General features: G+C 39.5%; 1 protein-coding gene across 2 annotated transcripts in view; it reads left to right on the plus strand.

Annotated features, from left to right (window-relative positions):
• Positions 1-23,768, plus strand: part of LOC123320795 (cyclic nucleotide-gated cation channel beta-1-like) — a 119,951-nt gene that overhangs the window by 10,152 nt on the left and 86,031 nt on the right. For both annotated transcript variants that reach the window (XM_044908230.1, XM_044908231.1), the window contains exon 2: positions 7,430-7,707. In XM_044908230.1, the coding sequence (XP_044764165.1) occupies positions 7,543-7,707 (165 nt within the window). In that variant the 5' untranslated portion in view covers positions 7,430-7,542. The remainder of the gene's footprint in view (positions 1-7,429; positions 7,708-23,768) is intronic.

A 23,768-nucleotide genomic window follows, 5' to 3' on the forward strand; every position in this document is an offset into this window, starting at 1 on the left:
TATTCAGTAACTGGGAAATTTTTGGGGTGATGAGTTGAGCTGAAAAAGTTCATTTATCATCGGGTTCATTTTCAGTGTTGAAATCGCAATGTTGAAAATTAATAATTAATCAAATCAATTTCAATTTGTTGACGACAGCTTTATCGTCCAATTTTGCTCGATATTGGAAAGTGATGAATTGTTCCAGCTGAATCGATATTAATTTGATGATATCATAAATTCTCATTGGCGAAGTTATTAATGATGGAATTCGAGAAGCATTCAAAACTTGAGACCCGAGATGTTTTTCCTAACTTTCACTCAACGAAGCTCCGAAATGTTCGCTTATCGATTGTTCAAAGTCTGTTAAACCCTATTCGTTCTCTCAGTTGGAGTTGAAATGCGTTCTTATTGTAAAGTTCATTTTATTCGTCCACAATTTTTTATCTCATAAAATTATTTAAGATCAATTTCCACCCTATCTGAATTTTCCGATTGGCTTTCAACACTGAGAAGTTGAAGCTATGTTTCCTTCTTTGAACAAAAAGCTCCCAGCAGTATCAGGACTTTCTTCAAATTGCCTCAGCAATTACAAACGTCATCCTGCAGGACCTTGACGGTTATTCTTCTTCAAATCGAAACACAAGTTGCTCTCTGGTAGGTTTTTTTGAAAATTTTTTGACTTCTGTGTCCTACGTGATAGCTAAAATATACACTGGTCAAAAATTCGAGACGATATTGTTAAGAGAAAAATGGTCCTCATGGGACTATTTCATTAAAAAAAAAAACGCAATTATTTTTTGTAGGTAGGTATATGATTCTTTTTCAACTCATCCGGCGTTCTTTATGATCAATTATATAGTGGATTATGCACGAGTTTGACATGCGTTCCGCCTTCTCAATTGGATACATTTATTATAGCGAACCTGCAACGTCTCTAGACCTTTCAAAAAAAATGTTTCTTCTTGCTCTGCAAAACAGATCTCCACAGCTTTTATAACCTCCTCTTTCAAAAAAATTTACGACCTTTCAAAATTATTTTTAGTTGAGGAAAGAGATGATAGTCGGATGGAGCCAAATCTGGTGAATAGCGGGAGTGTTCTAGTGATTCAAACCCTAAATAAGGGATTTTTTGCATGGCAACGTGAGATTTGTGTGCAGGGGCGTTGTCCTGCAAAAACAAAACACCTTTGGTTAGCTTTCCGCGTCTTTTCTCCTTGGTGTTTTCCCGGAGAATGGTCAGTAATGTCGAATAGTAATCTCCGGTTATTGTTCTACCCTTATCCAGAAAATCAACCATGATCACTCCATGGCAATCCCAAAAAACTGAAGCAAGAACTTTTCCAGCAGATTTTTGGACACGAAACTTCTTAGGTCTTGGAAAATCAGAGTGTCGTCATTCCATCCATTAATGCTTTGTTTCTGGATCGTAGAAATGTACCCAATTCTCATCCATAGTAACAATTCGGTTTAAGAAGTCTACATCTACAAACTTTAAGACGTCTATATCATTTTCAAATCGAGCACAGATCGAACGCGATGCTTCTACCCTTGCACGCTTTTGGTCAACATTCAAACATTTGGGGATCCATTTTGCAGCAATATTTCTCATGTCCAAATTGACCTGAGCTATGTGATGAACGCGTTCATATGAAATATTCAGTGCTTCAGATATCCGTCTTATTTCAATTCGACGGTCTGATATAATCATATCATGAACTGCATCGATATTTTCGGGGACTGACACAGAAACTGGCCTTCCCGATCGGTCATCATCTTCAATGGGAAATTTACCTCTTTTGAAGCTTGCAGTCCAATTTATCAGGATTTTCAGGACATTGATCAAAAAGGGTATGAAACATATATTCGTACATCTGCTCACCTTTTAACCCATTTAAATTCAGGTACTTGATGATGGCTCGATACTCCAATTTTTCGATTTTCACAATTTTTGTGGACATCTTCTTTCTTTTAATTTATTGCGTAACTCTGGTTTAGTTTTTTGACCTCAAACTTCACACTGAATTCTAATGAGTTATTGTTCGCTGCTATGATAACGCAATTTTTTTTATGCATGGAACTGGTCTAAGCTAACTAGATATCAATACATCCTCGTATGTCTCTGGGTTTCGATATTTTCAGTCCCACAAGATAAATGATCGAAAAACTAATAATAAATTGAATAATGAAAAATAAATGCTGTGGTTGCAATTTTTTCATAATCAAATGCCTATTCTACTAGCCTACTTTTTAGCTGGAACTCTTCGTCAAACTGGGTGCTTGGTGCCTGTATGTAATGAGCCCGATATTCCTTGCTTTCCTCCCGTTTTATTTCAATTCGGTGATCCAGACCCCGAAAAACGCCCTTTATAGAAGGGAACGTACATTATGAGCTGTTTCCCCATTTATCCATCCAGAACACAACTGGAAAAATGAGCTCGCAGACGCTATATTCCATCGGTTTCCCCCCATTTTAATGCACTCCAATACCCGACCGAATTCACGACCGCGGTTCGGAAAACCGCTGACTCAATAAAAATGGCCTCGGGGGGCTTACGTGCCCCGGATAAATCCGCCGGAATTACCCCCCGCCCCAGAGGGCCGTTACTTCTGGAATATCGAAAAGACATTATCAACAATAAGCTGTTCAGTCTGCGATAATGACCGCTCGAAGATTGGGATTTAAACGCAATACAGTGAGTGGTGGCATAACCTTGTGCCATCTTCGCTAATTACTTCAGTTCTACCGACCGGAATTATCGGTAATTGGGGCATTGAACGTAACGCCAATTTGGTAAATATGCAACCTGGATGTTTAGAGGGATGCTGCGTTCCTGCTCGGAGAGATGAGTTGCAATTACAGAGATCGGGATCGAAGGGGATGAGCACAAGTTTGGAAGGGTTGACAGCTGATATTCGATATCGAAAGGAGGTGGTAATGGAATTTGAAACATCCCATGACATTTAGGAGGTTGCTTGGGAGGCATTTGATACTGTAGTGGCAGGTCTTCATACCAACAACACCGCTAGAATACAGCATAATGGCTCTATAACCGACCATTTCTTAACCAACTCTGGAATCAAACAAGGCTGCGCGTTAGCGCATTTGCTGATCAATATTTTCGCTATAGCTGTCTCCATGACATGAGTATGCCTGCAAGAGGTGTTGGAATAAGATTCAGATTTGATGAATCTGTTTAACCTGAACTTCAATATGCAGACGACTGGGGCTTATCGCTAACAGCCCAGAGGATCTACAGTTAATTTTGGACACCTATAAACACATATACGAAGCTTTAGGCCTTAGACTCAATATTAACAAAACCAAAATCCTGGTAAGTCGGCCAGAAAACCTCCAAACTGATATCAGCCTGGAGTAGAAACTCTAGAACAGGTCGAGCAGTTCAAATACTAGGCCTAACCTGGACACGGAAATACACAACCGTATCAATTCGCTATCACGGGCATTCTGGAAGCTAAAGCACAGAGTGTTTCAAAATCACGACCTCAATCTGAAGACCAAGACAGCTGTTTACAAAGCAGTCGTCCTCCCAACGCTTCTTTACGGAGGCGAAAGCTGGACTCCCTACAGGTGACACATTAAACAGCTTGAACAAACGCAACACCGTCCTCTAAGACAGATAATGCACATCAGATGGTTCCACAAAGTTTTGAATGCAGAAGTCTTGCCACGCGCGAGTTGTACAACAATTGAGACTCAAGTAACGAGGGCCCGACTCAGATGGGGCGGCCACATTCTGAGGATGCAAGACACAAAACTCCCCAAAATAGCTCTGTACGGCAAATTCACAGGGGGAGCTCGCAAACCAGGAGGCCAGTGTAACAATTCAAGGATTTACTGCATCAATCCCTAAAATCAGTTAATGCCAATCATAACTGGGAACAACTAGTGTTAGACAGATGGAGGTCTTTGGTCCACAGCTATAATGGAGACTCGAGAAGAATACAGCAGAGGCTAGATCTGGTTGGTGACTATCCTTGCCCAGAGTGTGGAAGGATCTGTAGGTCACGGTTGGGAATCTTCAGTCACAGGAGGGCACATAGTCGCAAGTAGCCCTAAGAAATTATAAGTTTCAACGCACCGATAGTCTTTTTGTAGATTTATTCTCGAGATTCAGCAATGAATGAAGGGATGAATGGCAGGTCTGAGGATGTTTGATGAGGTGGATCTAAAAATATCCCTTAAGAGCAACTTCAGTGGAACAACCATGTGCTGATCCCTGCTGGTAAAGCATAGCTGAAGGCTCTGATGACGTGAAAGTGAGGCTATCACTTGTAAATACTGCCATTGATGATTGGGTAATAGTCTGACTTACCAAAGCAAGTCAGAACACGAAGCGGAAAACCCTCGACGAAGATGAAGGCTAGAGTGTGTGTGCATCAGCAAATCAATGATATATCCTTGACAGACCAGTTGAAAGACCAAACGAATCATCAATTTATATAAATTATGAACAGAATTGGACCAAGCACGGTTTCCTGACAAACAAAACTGAAGAAGATTTGTTTCTATTGATATATCATTCGATGGCTTCACTGCTTATTTGAAGTATTGATGCATGTTAAAATATGAAGAAATATGCTTGTGTGGCTCCGTGAGTTATTTGTTATTTTTAAGTCTTAAGCTTAAAGATGAAATGAATCATGCCTAACGAAGTGGAACTCTCAGCGAAACCAACACAAAGGACCTAGTTACCACGGTTTGGGATGATAAGGAGGAACAATAACTACATATTTGTTAATGCCTTGGTCCCACAAAATCGATGTACGTTCATTTCAGATTCACGCTCGCACCCCTTTAATTTTCAGCAGAGATACTTCATCCATACCCTGTTATCAACACACAACAAACGCTAAGCCCTACTCCAGGTCGGTATTAAATTGTGTGTACAAGTTATTACATTAGTAAGGGGATTATTCACAACAATAGCGTGGGTAAACCCTGGCCTTAAATGGGAATGAAATTTCTTGGACATTCCAAATCTACCTAGAGTCTGGTGAAAATAAGGGATGGCTTTGAGATTTTCACAATAGAGACGATTTTTTCCACAGCTATCACGAAAATGTTGTCCCCAGTTTATATGGAGCTGAAAACCATCAAAAATAACAAGAACATCTTGCTGTTTGATTTAGGTGGGGACAATGATGGCCTTGAGAATGAGGCATCTGAAAATAGCTCTCAATTGACACAACTGGTACTAGGCTAAACTGGCTAAGCAGTGACAATGATGATCATCATTCGTTTTATGAACGCCAGTTATATTCCAATTCTTTTAAAATTTGAAACACAGTAATTGTTTTCAAACATACGTTTCTTCTTGATGCTTATACAGGTGAGCCTTCGAATTGTACAAATATTCTTGAGGTCAAAAAAAAACACTTTTCTCCTTTACCATTTCTTCCGAATCGGCACGATTTAAAAGATGCAGGCTTTCGAAAAAACCATAATAAATGTTATTTTTAGTAATCTCACGAACTGTTTTATCGAATGAAATGACTTTCGGAAATATTTTTAAGAGTCAAAGACTCACCCTGTATAGAATGCATGATACAACATCATTGATCCAGAAAATTAATCTCCGAACATTCTGTTGAAACTCACTGCTTCAAAGAGGCTAAGATCCCCAACTGGTGCTCTAACGTAATGACTTGAAATGTAGTTTTTTGTCGAATAAGAACAGAGCTGAACGTCCTATCGATCCAGAACTTGCAACAAAGTCTAACGTTTTTGCGTACTAAAAATTTGCAACTCGCCGAGTAACTCAATTTCGAGCGAAACTCGGTGCTAAAGGGAGAAAAACACCCCACAGACAATAAATCGAATTCAAAGGGGACGATATCGAATATGTTTTTGCTGTGTTCGAGTTTATCTCCATAGTTGATGGGCAATAACTTGGTGTATTGGGTTCGTTTGCCGACATAAAGCGTATGGCAATGATACTTATGATTTTGCCAGTTGTTCCGATGGATGGTAGGAATATGATGCTGCGTATCTCGATGGATGTTGGTAATATGATGCTTACTGCATATTTATATATTATCGAAATTTCGAATTAGATTGGAGTACTGATTCGTCATATGACCTATATCGGGTGTTTTTGACCTACGCAGCTTTTATTACCTCCTCGTTGGAAGAAAATTTACGCCCTTTTAAAGTTTTTTTCAGTTGAGGAAAGAGATGATAATCGGATGGAGGCAAATCTGGTGAATAAGGGGGTAATTCAAACCCTACATCACGAATTTTTTGCATGGCAACATGAGATTTGTGTGCAGGGGCGTTGTCCTGCAAAAACAAAATATCTTTGGATAGCATTCCGAGTCTTTTCTCTTTAATTTTTTTCTGTAGAGTGGTCAGTAATGTCGAATAGTAATCTCCGGATATTGCTCTACCCTTATCCAAAAAATCAATCATGATTACTCCATGGCAATCTCAAAAAACTAAAGCAAGAACTTTTCCAGCAGATTATTGGACACGAAACTTCTTAGGTCTTGGAAAACCATGCAGAGTGTCGCCATTCCATCGATTGTTGCTTTGTTTGTGGATCTTACAAATGTACCCAAGTCTCATCCATAGTAACAAAATTCGGTTTAGGAAGTCTACATCGTTTTCAAATGGAGCACAGACCAAACGCGATGCTTTTCTACCCTTGCACTCTTTTGGTCAACATTCAAACATTTGGGGATCCATTCTGCAGCAATTTTTCTCATGTCCAAATTGACGTGAACTATATGATGAACGCGTTCATATGAAATATTCAGTGCTTCAGATATCCGTTTCAGCCCAATTCGACGATCTGATAAAATCATGTCATGAACTGCATCGATATTTTCGGGGACTGACACTGAAACTGGCCTTCCCGATGGGTCATAATCTTCAATGGAAAATTTACCTCTTTTGAATCTTGCACTCCAATTTTTCACGGTCGCATACGAAGGACATTGATCACCAAGGGTATTAAGCATATCTTCGTAAATCTGCTTACATCTTAACCCTTTTAAATACAGGTACTTGATGATGGCTCATACTCCAATTTTTCGATTTTCACAATTTTGGTGGACATCTTCTTTCTTTTAATTTATTGCGTAACTCTGGTTTACCTTTTTGATCTCAAACTTCACACTGACACTTCTAAAGAGTTATTGCTCGTTGCTATGGTAACGCAATATTTTTTTTATGCATGGAACTGGTCTAAGCTAACTAGATATCAATACATCCTCGTAAGTAGGTATCGCTAATCGCTACGTATTATGGTCTTCGAAGAGCTCAGTCTTAAAGAACAACTGTATGGGTAGATGCAGGAACCAATATATATACTTAAGGATATTTTTTTCGTGATGAATATATCAATAGAACTATACGGAAAGGTTGTTCACCGAACTTTGAACATTTTCTGTGTATGTAGTTCCACAAGTAAATTTTTGTTTTCAGAGGAGAACCATGATCAATCCAGGCTCTCCATCTCTAAGTGTCTGGTTCCTTCATTCCAACCCCACCACATCGAGCGGTAGTCGCCAGAGGGCTAGTGGTGCGCAGCGTCTGCTATGAAGCTGAGTGTATCCGCGTACAGAGCACACGCGTCTGCGCACAAGAAGATCCTGGACACGGCCTACCAGCTCAACTATGGATCAACGTCGGCATTTCACCCCCACACCTCTAACACGGGAGGGCCACCGCCCGGGATTGGGGCTGCTTGTTCTGGCTTCCATGTAAGTCCTTCGACCTTCAAGTAGAATATTTAGAACGATCCTTACAAGACTCCTTAATCTTGTTCACGTCTACCACATAACTGATGAGTTTGGCTCATCATTTTCATGAAAATGTATGAATGATAAGTTTTTTGAATGAACAATAATTGTTTCAAATACTGAATATCAATTGAAACTACACCATGTTATGAACCTTTCAGAAAAGGGTCTTTACTGTCGCCAAAGATTGAAAAGACCTCATATGTTGATTTAGGTTAAGAAGATTACACAGTTTAGTTTGGTTAGGCTGAGCATGGGTTTTTAAAATTAGGTTATACTACAGGTGAGGAAGGTTAGGTCATCAAGGACTGGAGAGATTTCACAGGTAGGTTAAAAATTTTGAAATTGGTTAATATATTTTATTCTCGGCAGTTGAATATAGGAAATCCAGGAAAGAAACTTGAGGTTTTCTTGAATCCATCCAAGAACACTAAAACTCTAGTTTGGACTGCAAGCTGTAGAAGTAATTGTGGCGAAAACAGCTCTGATGAGGGGGCACAATAGATCTTAGGGTAGCAATGTGATTTATTTACTTATTTAGCCTACGGTCTACTCGAACATACATAAAAAAAGAAAGAAAGGAAAGAAAGTAAATACAGGTACACACAACACAACACTAGAACACACTTCACAAATACAACAACAATCATTCTCTCCACTGTCACAGGTGTGATGGAATCCCCTTCATAAAAATATGGCATCCCAGATTACCTTATAGTGTTTTTCAACCCTTGTAAAATTATATTCGATCATTTTTCTTAACCACTCATAGTTTAATCAGCATCGCCTATAAAAGCTTGAAAGGAAAGGCCTCATTCACGAACTGCTCACGAAAAATTGATATCTTTCTCATCTCCTCGTCTTGTAGAAACAGATTTCCCGGGAGAAACTTCTCCAATAAATTTTTCACACTAGAGAGAAATCAGCATCAAAATCTCACACCTTGTTCGGGAGTCATGTAAGGACAAACAAACAAACACATGGATTTTCATATTTGTGAAAGAAGGTATGTCATTCAATATACTGATAGATACTGATTTTTTTCTACAATCTTTATCCAAAGTAGTAGTAGTAGAAAAGTCGTGGGGAAAGTAGAAAAAGCAGTACGAACTTTTCATCATGGTGTAATTCAAGGAAAGTTTGAACTACACTGAACACGAAATGATGGCTTACTTCAATGTACTCAATGCTATGATCTGTGTTATCTGTAAGGAGCAATATTGACATCAGCCAATATACAAAGATAATCGCATACTTGAAACACCAATCTGTATGATACTAACCAAAAAAAATCAAGAATTTTTCAAATTGCTCTGTGTAGCGCAAAATGAAATATTTTTAATGAAAAAAGAAGGTAGGTATTATTATTAGAGCCGGGGTCGTTGTGGCCCGATTAGCCTTTTGGGAACTGCCACAATGTTGATCTTTCGGTCTCTATCCTACTCATTCATAGGAACCCAAGGAGGTCGTCAATGGTGTTGATAAAACATCCTTAGGGGTCTTCGCCTTTACCTCGTGAGTATGCATGACCGGTTTCCCCATATTAAAGGTTCTTAGGCCAGCCAGCTCTGGACACTTGCAAACCATGTGTTCAGATATTTTTGCTTCTGATCCTCAGAGCCTACAAATCCCATCTGTTGACTCTCCCATACGACAGTGCCCTGTCAGCACCATCACCCGAAGGTCAGCTCGTGACAGCTTTAGCAGTTTTCTGGTATAGGTCAGTGAAATCATCAATAATTTCTTTGACTGAGTCCAGGAGTGTTTCTCCAAAGGGTTATTCTGTTGTTCAACTCCCATTGTTGGACCGCTGTTATAAGGCTTTATTTAATATCCAGACTACAGGCAGTATACAAAGGCGGTTCACAGCAAAGGAAAATACAAAAAAACAGAGTAGAAAGATATTCCTATGCTATTCGGTCACATGACCTCAGAGATAACGTAGACAATGTCAGGTCCATAGATTATATTGGTATTTTCCAAGACCACAGGAAGGCTCAGGTCCAGCAAGTGTTAACCTTGATGCTTTTTTTGTAAGTTCATCGGTTTTTCCATTTCCTTCAACATCACGAAGCCCTGGTAGTGTTAGTAGTGGTAGTGTTAATTTATTTCCTCTGGCCAAATTGCACTGTGTAGCGCAAAATGAAATATTTCCAATGAAAAAAAAAGGTAAATAACACTTATCATTACTTTGTTAATATCAATCAGCTATTTTATTGACAGTTAGCATTAATTATGTAATATTTTTGGTGTATGTAAACGAGATGAACTTGGTCATAGAAGACATATTGAAGACAATGATTTGCCATTACTAGTAAAAATTTCTGACTCAAACACAAGAAAGAGTCGTGTCTTTTACTATTACTAATAGGGAAGAACTTGATTTTTACATTCTACAGAAGGTATGTTGCTTAGAGACCATCAGATGACACCCCATATCGTTTATTTTTACGGTATTGTGAAGGAAAATGCTCTAAACTAGTGTTGGGGATTAATATAACTTAAAAAATAGTCTGAAAATTTGCCCAGTATTTGAATTTTTGTACATCCTTTAAACAGAGTTGTATTCAGTCAAATTACCCAATTTTTTTAATTTCACTGATACTTTTTAATTTTCGAACGTAATAGTCCTAATGAGAAAACTGGAAGACGTGGGTGATATCTTGTCTTCGAAATAGATTCATCAAACAAATGAAAAACTATATTTCGAAATTCATTTCATTCGATAAAACCGTTAGTAAGATAGAACTAAAAATAATATTTTTTTTATGTGCTGTTTTTCAACAGCCTGTACCTTTTAAAGCGAGCCGATTCGGAAAAAAAGGTAAAGGAAAAAAGTGTTTCTTTTGATCTCAAACATTTACTGTTAAGATATTTGTAAGAGTCAAAGACTCACCCTGTGTACAGGCCACAGTTTTCGTGGCACGTCAGCTACTATTTTATTTAATGGAGGAGGTGATATCATCCAACCGAAATGTCATGGAGGTTGGAAAATTCTTTCTAAAGCCAAGGGACACATTGAAAAAATCATTAATATTGAAATTGAAACGGCAAAGAAAATCTTGGATAAAGGTGACTCATCTAAAGTGCAAATTGTTGAATCAGTAATAATGGCGTAACTTACAATTTCAAACTCAGCGTCTGAGTTGTAAAAGCTATACTTTTAATTTCATTTCATCAAAAATTCGTGGAAATATGTGAAATTTTGTAGAATTTTGTGCAATTCGATGTTCACTAGTGCTGATTATCGAAAATGTTCATACTGTTCTGTATAGAGCGAGCGTATCCGAGTCGGGAGAATATTGAAATATCAGGGATGCTTTCCACTCACCGGAAAACGCGCTAAAAGGCCGGAAAATAGAAGGATTCCCCCGCTACCGACGCCGATTAAATCATTCCGTTTTTACGGACGCACGTCCGTACACGGAAGATTTATAGAATGTCTGCATAACTAAAAACAATTCGCCGTTTTCGATGCTGAGCCTCGGGAACAATGATATTCTGGAAGGCTTCCTCAGACTTCGCTCGGAATTGAATAGGTATTTACTCGTTTCTCAGGTGTATAAGAGGGCCGACCTTCAACCGAGTTTGATTGGATTTGGATGAGGTTCTTTGTGCCCTGTTTCGTTTCTTTCTTCTCGTTTCAGTTCACTCCGATGTGGAATTTTAAATGTTTCTTTCGCTTCGTTAACCTTCGAAATGACCTTTGTTTCGAGTGAAGGGATTATTGAGGGGTTTGGGAAAGCGCGTTTTTCATCTTTGCTTCGTTCAGTATCAGTTCAACCATCTCATATACGTAGGGAAATTTCTTGAGAGTATAAAAAAATTTCTGGCATCTCTTATACAGGGTGTTCTACAAGCTCTATGACAAACTTTGACAGATGGTAGCTGTGCTTATTCTGAATATTTTTTTCTTATGAAAATATGTCCGATTCGTTTTTGTTTAGAAGATACAAGCAGTTGAAAAATCGTATTCTTATATTCAAATCATAATAATAAATGGAAATTTTGAGACTATGAAAATTGTTCTAATTGTCCACCTTCGGCTTGAATGCAAGCTTCACATTGACGAACTAAAGATGCTGTTACTCGGCGGATCAGATTTGGGTTCTTTCGTATTTGGTTCGCTGGATCTTGAATTCTATCAAGTGATTGTTGATGATATTGGATTTAAACATGATAAACAAGCTGCTTCTTCTGTCCCCATAAATAAAAATCTGAGGGATTCAGATCGGGCGAACGAAGTGGCCATCCATTGGTCCTCCTTGACCTATCCATTTATTCAGTCAACTGACTACTTGCCTCCCTCTATTTGGTAGTGCACCATCGTGCTGATACCACATATTTCAAACAATGTTGAGCTCTAAGTCATCAATGAAGTCAAAAAGGTTGTGCTCCAAAAAATTTTTATACAAATCTGCATTCAAACAATTATTTAAAACATGTACTGGCATCAAATCTCCTTTAAAAATCCCACCCCAAACATTTACACTGAAACGTTGCTGAAATTGTCTTTGTCTAATGCTATATGGATTCTGCCCATACATGTTCATTATGGTTATTGTTGATACCATCCTCAGTGGAACAAATGTCAAATGAATAATTAAAAAACCATTTTTTTTGCGTGAAGATATCAGGCCCAAATGGGTAAAGATAGAAAATAGTAGAGTGATGGTGAGATGAGCATTTTGAGTAGAGCAATTCTTTGTTTAGGAACCGAAAATTAGCTCTCTCTAACCCATGAGAAAGTTTAACAGGGGGCTAGAGATACTTGACCATAAGTTCAGGAAAAACATTGAATGAAACAATGAAACAATGACCAACGATTGTCTATGTCAAGGTTTTTACATCAGTTGTATCAGCGTATGAAATACAAATTTTCTATTTCAAAGTCAGATGTATTTTACTTTTTTGAACTTTTGTATATTTTTTATATTCATTTCTATTATTCAATTTTTTTTTGAAGCAAACTATTATCTTAGATCTGCGCGGGAAACTTGGATCCCTATCATAGCATGAGTCAAGTCTCCCGCACTCCCTTTTAGTCTATTCGACAGATGTTTTCTTGAAACTTTCACAAGTATTATTGAAATGGCTCATCGTTTGTAAAACTATATTAATCAATCAAAGCAATAAAACTAACACCACGCACCTATCAACCTTTTCAGACAGTGTAACAAACAAAAATTTGAATTGAAATATTTGAGGTGGTTCAAGTCTCCTACCTAAGCAAGTCTCCTTCCTAAGCAAGTCTCCTACCTAAGCAAGTCTCCAAGACTCCCCTTACATTAATATAAGTTTCTACATACGTTGAATAACTGCCTGAAATGGCAACAACAAACAAGATTGCTTTGAAGCGACAACATAGGAGAGGAATTAACAAAATTGAGAATCTGGGTTTTGCTGTCTTCAAAACTGTTCATAAACACCTTGAAATCGAGGTGTAATATCGACTGGAGCTTCCTCTAGCTCTTCATAGTGCTCCTTCTCTATTCGACTTTGTGTCAATGATGTCATCAATGAAATTTTGAGGAATGTTTGGCCAAATGTCCGTCAAAGCGTTTGCGAGCTGTTGTAACGTTCGCGGTGGGTCAGGTGAGTGGTTTTATTACTGGGACATTCCAGACCAGACATTTTTGATGCGGAGGGACGGCGGAACAATTCATTCGGTTAATGCCATGTAATGCTATGAGACCGTTGACAATTCTAGCTGGGTGTGGACGAGCATTATCGCCCATTAACATCCCCGTACTTGCCACACCAACAGTCGTCCGCGATGAGCTCTTCCAAAAGAGGTTTCGCAATTCCAAACCTTCTGGAAAGCGTTTGATGTGACTGTATATGTTGAGTTTTCCCTTCGTTAACCATTTGCCAGCGCTGTTTTCCAATTTCTATCATTCCCAAGCCTCGGTAGATTCATTCACCTTAACAAACGGCCGCAATAACAAACCCGACGTTCTTTGAACCTAAAAATAAGGGCAATTAATCTCCGCCATATCTGGGGGCTTCCAGAAAACCGGGGACTCTATCGCGAACGTCAATCTCGGACCCCTCTCACCCGCAGCAGCCGAACAGTCTCCACATTAACCGTTTAGCGACCCCGCGCAATAAATCCGAGGTGCAGGTCAAGCCATAAACTACCCTTGGCATGGTGGATACTTTCCGCTCTTCTGACGCTGGAGTAGACGTCGGAAAATGAGTCGGCCGGACCTGTCAGCCAGAAAACGTCGGTCGAATTGGTTTGTGACGTTGAACGCAGTAAATCAAGATGTTGGATTGCGTGTAACGGAAGGAGGGAAACTTTGATTTTCCTCTGGAAACATAAGTTTGAGAGCATTATGGAAAAAGAGGTCGTTGTACTTGGCTTAGTGCACGTGGACATTCTAAACCAATGGATCTAGGAGCATGCGTGAATTTCGGTTGCGTTGTTCCAGTACCCACATGTCGAAATTCTTCAAGGCCATCCTGCAAAATAGAAGACTACTCTATAAGAAGATGTACATACCCACCACCCAACTTTGTGCCACTTTCTATGTTTTTTGAAGCATACATTCCAAGGATTTCTTGGTACAAATCCAAACTACCATATCTTCACATCTCTGGAATGCAAGACTGTAGCCTAACTTATTATTAGAGACAGTTGTATACACAAATACGTCAACCCTGGCCTTCTTTCTTCATTGAAAATACTTGCTGAATATCCCTTGTCTAGAAGTTGAAACACTCCAATAACTAGTAGTAGTTTCTTATCATTATTGCTTGTTTTTTCTTCTCACTTTGCACTTTTTTTCAACGTTTCTTCATTGTTTGCCAAGTTTTCAATTAAATGAAAAGATTCACTGAATCATAAACATTTTATTCGAATCTTGAATTGAATAACACTTGAAATGAGTTTCATGTCTTTGAAACAATTTGATACATATGGAAGATACATGGAAGAAATGAACTCGAATCTGCTAACCTTCAAACCAAAGCTGATTTTTATATTGAGAGCTTTTTAGTTCCTAGAAGAATGATCATTCATTCATTGCTGCATCCCGTTACCGGGAATAAATCTACAAAAAGATGAAAAAAAAACAAAGTGTACGAACAGACTTAAATCTCTTAGGGCTAATTGTGACTGTGTGCCCTCCTGTGACTGAAGAGACTCAACTGTGACCTACAGATCCTTCCACACTCCGGGCATGAACAGTCGCCAACCAGATCTGGCCGCCGCTGTATCCTTCTCGAGTCTCCATTATAACTGTGTACCAAAGACCTCCACTGTGACCTGTCTAACGCTAGTTGTTCCCAGTTATGATTGGCATTAACTGATTTTAGGGACTGATGTAGTATATCCTTAAACCGCTTATACGGGCCTCCTGGTTTCCGGGCTCCCTCTGTGAATTCGCCATACAGAGCTATTTTGGGGAGTCTTGTGTCTTGTATCCTCAGAATGTGGCCGCTCCATCCCTCGTTACATGAGTCTCAATTGTTGTACAACTCGCGCGTTGCATGACTTCCGCATTCGAAACTTTGTGGAACCATCTGATGTGCATTATTTGTCTTAGATGACGTCGTTGCGTTTGTTCAAGCTCTTTAATATGTCGCCTGTAGGGCGTGTCCAGCTTTCGCTTCCGTAAAGAAGCGTTGGAAGGACCACTGCCTTGTAAACAGCTGTCTTGGTCATCAGATTGAGGTCGTGATTTTGAAACACTCTGTCCTTTAGCTTCCAGAATGCCCGTGATGCCTAATTGATGCGGTTGTGTATTTCAGTGTCTAGGTTATCCCTAGTGTTTATGAAGCTTCCCAAGTATTTGGACTGCTCGACCTGTTTCATTATCCAGGCTGATATCTGTTTGAAGGCTTTCTGGAAGACTTACTAAGATTTTGGTTTTGTCGATATCGAATCTTAGGCCTAAAGCTTCGTATATATGTTTATAGGTGACCAGGATTATCTGTAGATCCTCTGAGCTGCTAGCGATAAGAAGAATGATCATGATGCTGGTGAAATAACAAAGTCTTTATGATCTGAAAACACTCATGAATTGATAACAATTGAAAACCGCAACATTTTTCGAATGAATAATAAAAAATTTCTGATGAGTTTATTTCTCGAAACAGTAGTTCATATAGGTTCATTCACAGAGTAAGAAAATATTTGGATCGAAGCCTAGCACTTTTAAGGTGGTCTCTCTGTAATGTTCCTTGCAATTTTGGTTATCTCTGCTTGTTCAAATTCTAGTCAATGCATGCATCTATTGATTGAATTACAGATTCAAGTAGGTACTGAATGTTATGGCCTGGGGTATGTCTGTTCGTCAGATCAATTACTCAATTTGTAGAGGCTAACGACTATGTACATTCCTGTTAACCATACCATTCAAGTGGACATTGTGTTAAGTCAATAAAATACAATATTCCCCTTCGGAATTGATTGAACTATCGATAACAATAACTAAAACTTCATTCTCATAATCAATGGATACAGGGAAAAGAGAAATTGTTAAAATACAGAAATGGAAGAATTTTGCCTAAGTGTTCGTTTCGATATCGATTATCAAATCCGTAATTCTTCGTTTGAATAATTTTATTCATCATTTGATATAAACAAGACCATGTCCTAAAAAAAGAGAAAGAAGAAGAAGTTTAAGGGTAATGGAAAAGTACCACCAGTGAAGTCTAGTTTCCGACAGTCCTATGCGACAAATATGCATTTTCTCGATTATATCCTAGAAGAGTAACAAGTTCCCCTCAGGACGCTGAAGCATCAATAATTCATCTGACTCTTGTTTTCTTCCTAAATTCATGCACAAGACCTGAAAAAACTCATCAACCAACAGAAACGTCACTATTGAAAAGGGATTATCGAAAATTTCTTTTCACCCCCATCAAAACATCTTTTGTCGCAGGCTCCAAAAACAAGGCCCATTATTGGACCCCTCCTGCCAAAATAGATCACAAAACATCTCCCGGATCCCACCCTGCGTACGAAAAAGGGGTCAAATCCCGGTTTGGCCCTGCTCCAGCGCCACAGTGGCCTCATATTTTATGTAAGACATAATGAGGACCTCCCCGATCTCCCTGTTTATATCCCCGATAATATCCGCCATGTTTCGAAACCGGGCCAGAGAAATATCGACGATGAAGTTTCATATTTGATGGGATTTCCTAGTCGCTGCTATTGTGGTCATCAATTTTAGCTATCTCTCTTCTTGCCCCAATGCTCGAAACGTGTAATGGTCCAGAATTGTCACGCCATCTAAGTCGTCGACGCACGTATCTGGAATTCCCTTTTTTCCGATGGGGTCTGTGTGGTCTTTGCTGATTTCGTTATTTCTGGAAATTTCCCGGAGGTTGGTTCAGAATTTTTGTCGTACTTAACGATAGGTTCTGTAATGACGTTCCTAATGCGCGGATTCATCTCCAAGGTTTGGTTCTGCAGCGCAAACTATTATTTTAGGGGTGGAAAATATCAAGCACGACCAAGAAATTACTAGTTCTGGATAGGGTTCAGGGACATCTTGGTTGTTAGCGATAACGAGTAATTGGAACCCTGTTTTCATTAATATAATTTCAAGCAACCCATTTAATATGTAACTGAGGTCTAGTGACCCATTGTTCTTCCGCTTGTAGTTGAAAAGACTCAAACCCTGAGACACGCTGCCAAAAATGCCACAAGTCGTTGGGGAGGAGTCCCTCTCACTATAGGAATCGTGGGTGTTGTGTTTCTTAGGTGTGTCATCCTTAACTCTTCAAGGTTGCTGAAGATGAATAGTTTCATCAGTGCTCCTCCACCAGCGGCAAAGGGATTAGCCGGTCAGCCCTATTGTATTCAAGTGTTTGTTAAACAGATGGCCTGTCGTTGCTCTAGTCACCAGACTCAGCTGTTTGCTCTCAAGAGACAGGAGTTTTTTACCTCAGGCTTGGGGAACGGTCTCTCAATGAGAAGCCTCGACTGTCTGAGCCACTTCCCGTGCTCCATTCAGAGGAACGTTTCCTGTCAATCCATCTATTGAAGGAAGTTCTTGACAGATGTGTGACAGATGGGCAGTGACGGTCCAGGACCAACAAAAGTTGAGCAGGCTCCCCGTTTAGCATGTATGTCTGCCTTATCGTTTCCAAAAAGTCCAGCGTGTGCCGGACACCAGATATTTTTCACAATGTTGCCAGAGCCCAGCTCTCGCAGAGCCTCCCAGCGCTCCTCTACTAAGTGTCAGTTAACCCATTAATCAGAAAGGGATTTCATAGTTCTCTAATTTTCACAACAAATATAGATGTGTTTACCGGAGTACCCTCTGCGGATATTCTCCAGTGTGCAGGTCAAAACAGCATACAGTTCAGCTTGCACTATGGAACAATCCTTCCCCTGGGGGATGGACAGGTTAAAATGAGGTCCTACAATACCCAATCTAGTCCCTGTAGGCATCACAGAGCCATCGGTGAACCAAGTGGGACCTTCAGGCCGGAGAAGCCTGTTTGGTGTAGATCATAGGTCTCTGTCAGGAACAATTACCCTGTAGGGTTCGGCGAAGTAGAAGCTGGTACCCGCGCGGTGCCCTCTATGGAGAAGGGATGCGATGGCATGCTCCACCATCTTGAGAACCCTCGCGTGGCCTCTAAACAGTCCACTATAACGTCATTGTCCATGTTCTCAAACCTTAAGAGCTGTCTTCATAACGACGTCTGTAGGTGTTTAAGAGGTAATCCCAGCAAACATTCCATGTCTGCCGTAGGGATGGATCTCAGAGCGCCTGTCTGACATCTAGACATAATGGTGCGGTTACAGTTCTTCCCCCAAGAAGTCCACCACACCAAAGATGCGTAGGCAAGGATAGACCTCACTACTACAATGTACAACCAGTTTTACTCTCAAGAAACATTACTATATTCATTTTACTCAACCCACCATAAAAGATAAGAATAACTGATCTCGATGAAAAAAAAGATTCCTTAACTATATTGTACTTACCGACTAACTGTGTCTTTACTCACCGAACTTAACGTTGAGAGAAAAGATTAGGTTTGGTTAGTTAACCAAACCTAATTCTTCCTAAAAGCAGTCTTTTTGAAGTAGTCTCTTCTCGTATGAATGGGCGAACAAGCTCAGTGATTTTATGGAATTGCAAAGAAGACCCTATTTAGTTAAGGTCTTTGCAATTCCATGAAAGCAGAGAACTTGTTCGCCCAACCAGACGAGAAGAGACAACTTTAGAAAGACATCAGGTCAGGGATGAAGGGAAAGGTGAAGAGATTACAGAGAAACAGTTTCAAACTACCATACATTTAAAGCTGTCAAAAAGAGTCCAAATGAATAAAGCGCACCTGAAAAGTAATCGAATTCGAGTAGAATACTACGAGGAAATTCAACATAACTACTGACCAAAAATCTATTACAGATAATATCCACGATCAAGGGATGATCTCCTTTAGAACCCTCTTTACCAAAGACCTCCACTGTGACCTGTCTAACGCTAGTTGTTTCCAGTTATGATTGGCATTAACTGATTGTAGGGAGTGTATCCTTAAACCGCTTATACTGGCCCCGTGGTTTCCGGGCCCCCTCTGTGAATTCGCCATACAGAGTTATTTTGGGGACTCTTGTGTCTTGCATCCTCAGAATGTGGCCGCTCCATCTGAGTCGGGCCCTCGTTACTTGTTATACAACTCGCGCGTTGCAAGACTTCTGCATTCGAAACTTTGTGCTTCTCATATCAGAGCAGTATTCCTAGTCTTGTAAACTAGAAGAATCCGGTGAGAAATATTGCGCGTTCATACATCTTTCATGGCGTGTGAACCCATGGTTCTCTTTCGAACCTGCATCCTGTTTTTGTCCTATAGTTTGAACCTCAGTATCTCGATATTTAATCATTCAAGATTCGTCAAGCTCCCACACCCTTAATAATTTTTCGTAGGAAATATTACTATATATCTGGAAAAACCTAAAGAAATGGCTGAGAACTAAACTTTTCAGCTAAGATCTGAGAAGCTCCCACAGGTGATTTTTTTTCCTCCAAATTTAACTAACCACCAAACTTTGCCCAAAATATTCTAGCCCGATTATCGAGATTATCCGATAGATGGGACATTTCCTGGCACCAATTCAATTCACTCAGCCCTCCCTGATCCCACTCTCGATGTTAATTAATAAACCTAAAACACTCCAGAGGGGTCGGAGACCGAGGGGGGTAGGACGTCCAGGGACACGTTGCGGGCCGAGTTAAGAGGGCGGAGGAGTGAGGGGGGACAAGGGATAATAACGGGCCTCCGTAATTTATGGAAAAACGGAAAAGCGCCGCAATCCACGCACCACGGGAAAATTGAGAACGTGTTTCTTTCAATTTGGTTGATTGGAAGACAAGTCCAGAGGGCGATTTCCACTTTCAGGTATTGGGCAAGAGGGGGACGAAGGGTCTTTTCGTGAAATTGAGGAGGTTTTCAATTTCTGGAAAACAGCGCTGGGCGGTTTTTGTTCGAGCGAGATTGAAGGGTGTAAGAACGTTCGAGTTGATGTGAATCGAGAGGAATTGAGAAATCATCGATCTCGCTTAGCGCATTTAGGGTTGGGAGGAATTGAGTTTTGTTCAGTGAAATTGTATGCGATTTATCTTAAAATGAACGAATACTATGATCTCTTCAATGAAGAAAAAAATGGATTGTGAAATTGTGTAATCAAGAGAAGCCATGGGTACTTCATATTGTTCGCTAGAAATGTTTATTTCATCTCGAAAAATTCAAATCAACCAATGAGGTCGAATTGGGAGACTGAATGGATTTGTTTTAGTAATAAGCAACTTTCTTGGGAACAAGAAGCTGGGGTAGATCGTAGATTTTGTAGAGGGTTGCATTACACTGTAATCTTAAGAGCTATTGTGCCTCTCATAGGCACAGTTCTAATGAGCTACAGTCTCTGGTATGACTTCAAGAAGGTTCCTCGCTCCTGCAAATTTCTCGTCCAAAGCACCACCAGGTCGCCTGGAATGTCATCATTCTCTTCACAGAATCTGCACTCGCCAGGTTCTGATAGACTCATTATTAGGTCTTTGAGGTGACAATTCCCAGTAAGAATTCGGTTAGGAGGTCTAGCAGATTTTTGCTATGATCTCGCAGTGTTAAAGTTTCCAAGGAACGTTTTGGAATGTTACACTCCAGGAAGATTTTTATCAGAGTAATATTTTTTTTCGATTCAGTGCTGCTCTTGAAACTGTTTGCAGTTCTATGCAATGAATATTTTTGTTCCACTGTGATGATATATTGAGTCTAATTTCTTGGTTAAAGGTTAAAGGAACCTAAAGAAGAAGACCAACTTCCTCTGCAAATTTTGCAGCCTTCCTCAGGCTTTAGATATATTTACATGCAGACAAAATTATCTACATTCATATCGAATGATAACGTTGAAATAGTTATTTATGTAGGTACCAAGGACGAAAATCTGTCTATTACAATCGAGCCTGCAAATTGATAGCGGAGGCGTAGCCGAGGATATCAAGCAGGCGAGACAATATAAACAGTATTTGCCGATGTGTATATTACATTTTTTTGTCGACCCCACATACTTTTATGAAAGTAAGAAGTTACCCATTTGATCGCCTCATCCAGGTGTCCGTAATTGTCAATTCCCTGAGGTTTGGTCAAGTGTTACTGATATCCATATTGCTATTACTATCACTATCCATTCTTGATTATACTGAACACTAATATTCCGATGACGTACCCAATTAACTGGTAAAATCTAGCTGATTTCGTAAAGAATTAATTTGACAAAATCAAATGACAGTTATTGTCACATTCACTTATGTTTTCATCAAATTCTGTAGTTACAAAATTGATTCAACCACCCCGTGATCTAATATATTGCTTAGTGACGAAGAGCGGGACGAAAAGTAAATCAGTACGAAAAGTGAATCAGGATGAAAAGTACTCGCTTTCAAAGATAGTGGACTTTTTGTTCGGAAATTATTACGTAAAATGCCATTTTTTGTTCAGGTCGGCGAAAAAAGTGAATTAAAATTTACACATCATAGGCTTCATCCAGACAAGAGTCGTGCTCGAAATAGAAACAAAAGCTGCACAGTCCATAAGATCAGTTTCTGTTTGTATTTCAGGCACGACTTTCCTTTTTTAACGTCATCATACGAAATTACTGCAGACAATTTTGTCTGCCTGAAAAAACTTCTAAAGCCTGAAGGAAGCAAAAGTCCGCTGAAACGTTGTTGAGGAAGTTGGTTTTGTTCTTTGAGTTCCTTCAACCGAGAAATTAGACTGAATATATAAAATGCTATCCACAAATCTGAATCTCTTAGCAATGTCTCGTACTTTCGTGTTCGTCAGAGTTCTAGACACTCAATAAAACTGAAAAAAAGGTGAGAAAAAATAACACTGTTGACAGTGTTATATATCATAGTGTTTTTCCATCTGTGGCTTATGGTTGATAAATTATTATTCCTCGGTTAAACACATTCTTTAGAAAAATGCCACTGAATTGGATTTGAAAAATTCTCAATGGCAATAGCAAAAATGAGAGACAGGGTATTTTATTGGGTTTGGAATGAAATATGGCCTCATTCAGTCCGGTCCTGATTGGTTGCTATGAAATATTGATGTACAAAAATTGACTGAGGTAAAGGCACAAAATTTTTTTCTGAAGGGATTTCTTCCCAGAAGTAAAAAGAGAAATATTATAGTGGACTTTTTGCAGTTTCGGCTTCAAATTCTTCCCTTGTAATCCTTCGCATCAATTCAGAAACTCCCCTCATTTTTTCCACGAACGAGCATTAAATTCAAACCCTTAACATCTGGAAACTACGTGGACAATAGATAAATGTTTCGCCAAACAAACATTGCGCCAGTTTACACACAACAAAAAAACACTTGTTACGAAAGCCCCTCTACGCAAACAACTTCCAAATGAAAGCGTGTAGGGCAATTCCTCAACATCCACCGACATTCGTTGTTGCGATGAAGGGAAATTCCATTCCAGGAATTATTATTACGGAAATGTACTCCGGCTTTTTTGAACTTTTTCCCAGCATCGCAAATCCGTACGGGACTGGCAGTTTGGCCACACGTGTCGTCGTGTTTCGGGAAAGCGATTATGTTGGCAGCACTGATGACACGCACAACGACAGCCGATAGGTTTAACAGTTCGTTACTCTGTTATGTGCGGAAATTTGATTTTAGGTGTTATCAATCCTGGAGAAATGAGTTTTGACATCATCGGATTCAGTAATGAACTAGTGGTTATATCGTATCGGTTATTTTATCAGAGGTAAAATGGATGGTTGGTTTTTCTGACGATGACTTAGCTCAAATGAAATTCAGATCTGCACCTTGTGAAGTGAAAGAATATAATTCAGCTAGAAAGTACTGCTCAAAAATTGAACTAGATAATTTGCAAACCTAGATGTAATAATCCTTAAGAGAAATGAAAAAACAATTTGGCAATTTAGTGATGTATTATATTAGGAGTCTACATACGGTTTATCTGCCTTAAATGGCAACACCAATCAAGACAGCTTTACAGCGGCAACTAGAACAGAACTGAACAAAGTGAAGATTCTGCTTGGCGGTGTCTGCAGGCTTAAAACAGGTTTCTTCTTTTACAAAAACCTTGGAATCATCATCATATTATCCTGATTCTCCGCAGATACCTAAGTACCCCTCAGAAACTCTGTGAGCTTGTACGAGTTCGGAGGACCAGTTGTGTTCTGTGTAAGCTTTGTTAGGTACTATGTCCTTACACCACCTTAGGCACAGCACTAAATCAATTATATATGTTGTATTTTAAGAAGCTCACTGGAAAGATCCTGAATTAATGTTTCTCCACCATTGTCGAGATGATGGATTTGAGGTATCCAATTTTATTCCGAAGGCTTAGAACACATGTTTTTAATGAAATTTCCATTCAAATTGGCGTTAGAATTTTCATCTACCATCCCCCCTCCATAACCAAACTTCATCATTAAAATTCCGCACCATAAGCCGTCTGCTCAGTATCTAGCCCCACATTAATTTGGAACATCAGTCAGATCGGGCACACAATT

Source organism: Coccinella septempunctata, chromosome 9, assembly GCF_907165205.1.
Source record: "Coccinella septempunctata chromosome 9, icCocSept1.1, whole genome shotgun sequence".
Classification (NCBI taxonomy): domain Eukaryota; kingdom Metazoa; phylum Arthropoda; class Insecta; order Coleoptera; family Coccinellidae; genus Coccinella; species Coccinella septempunctata.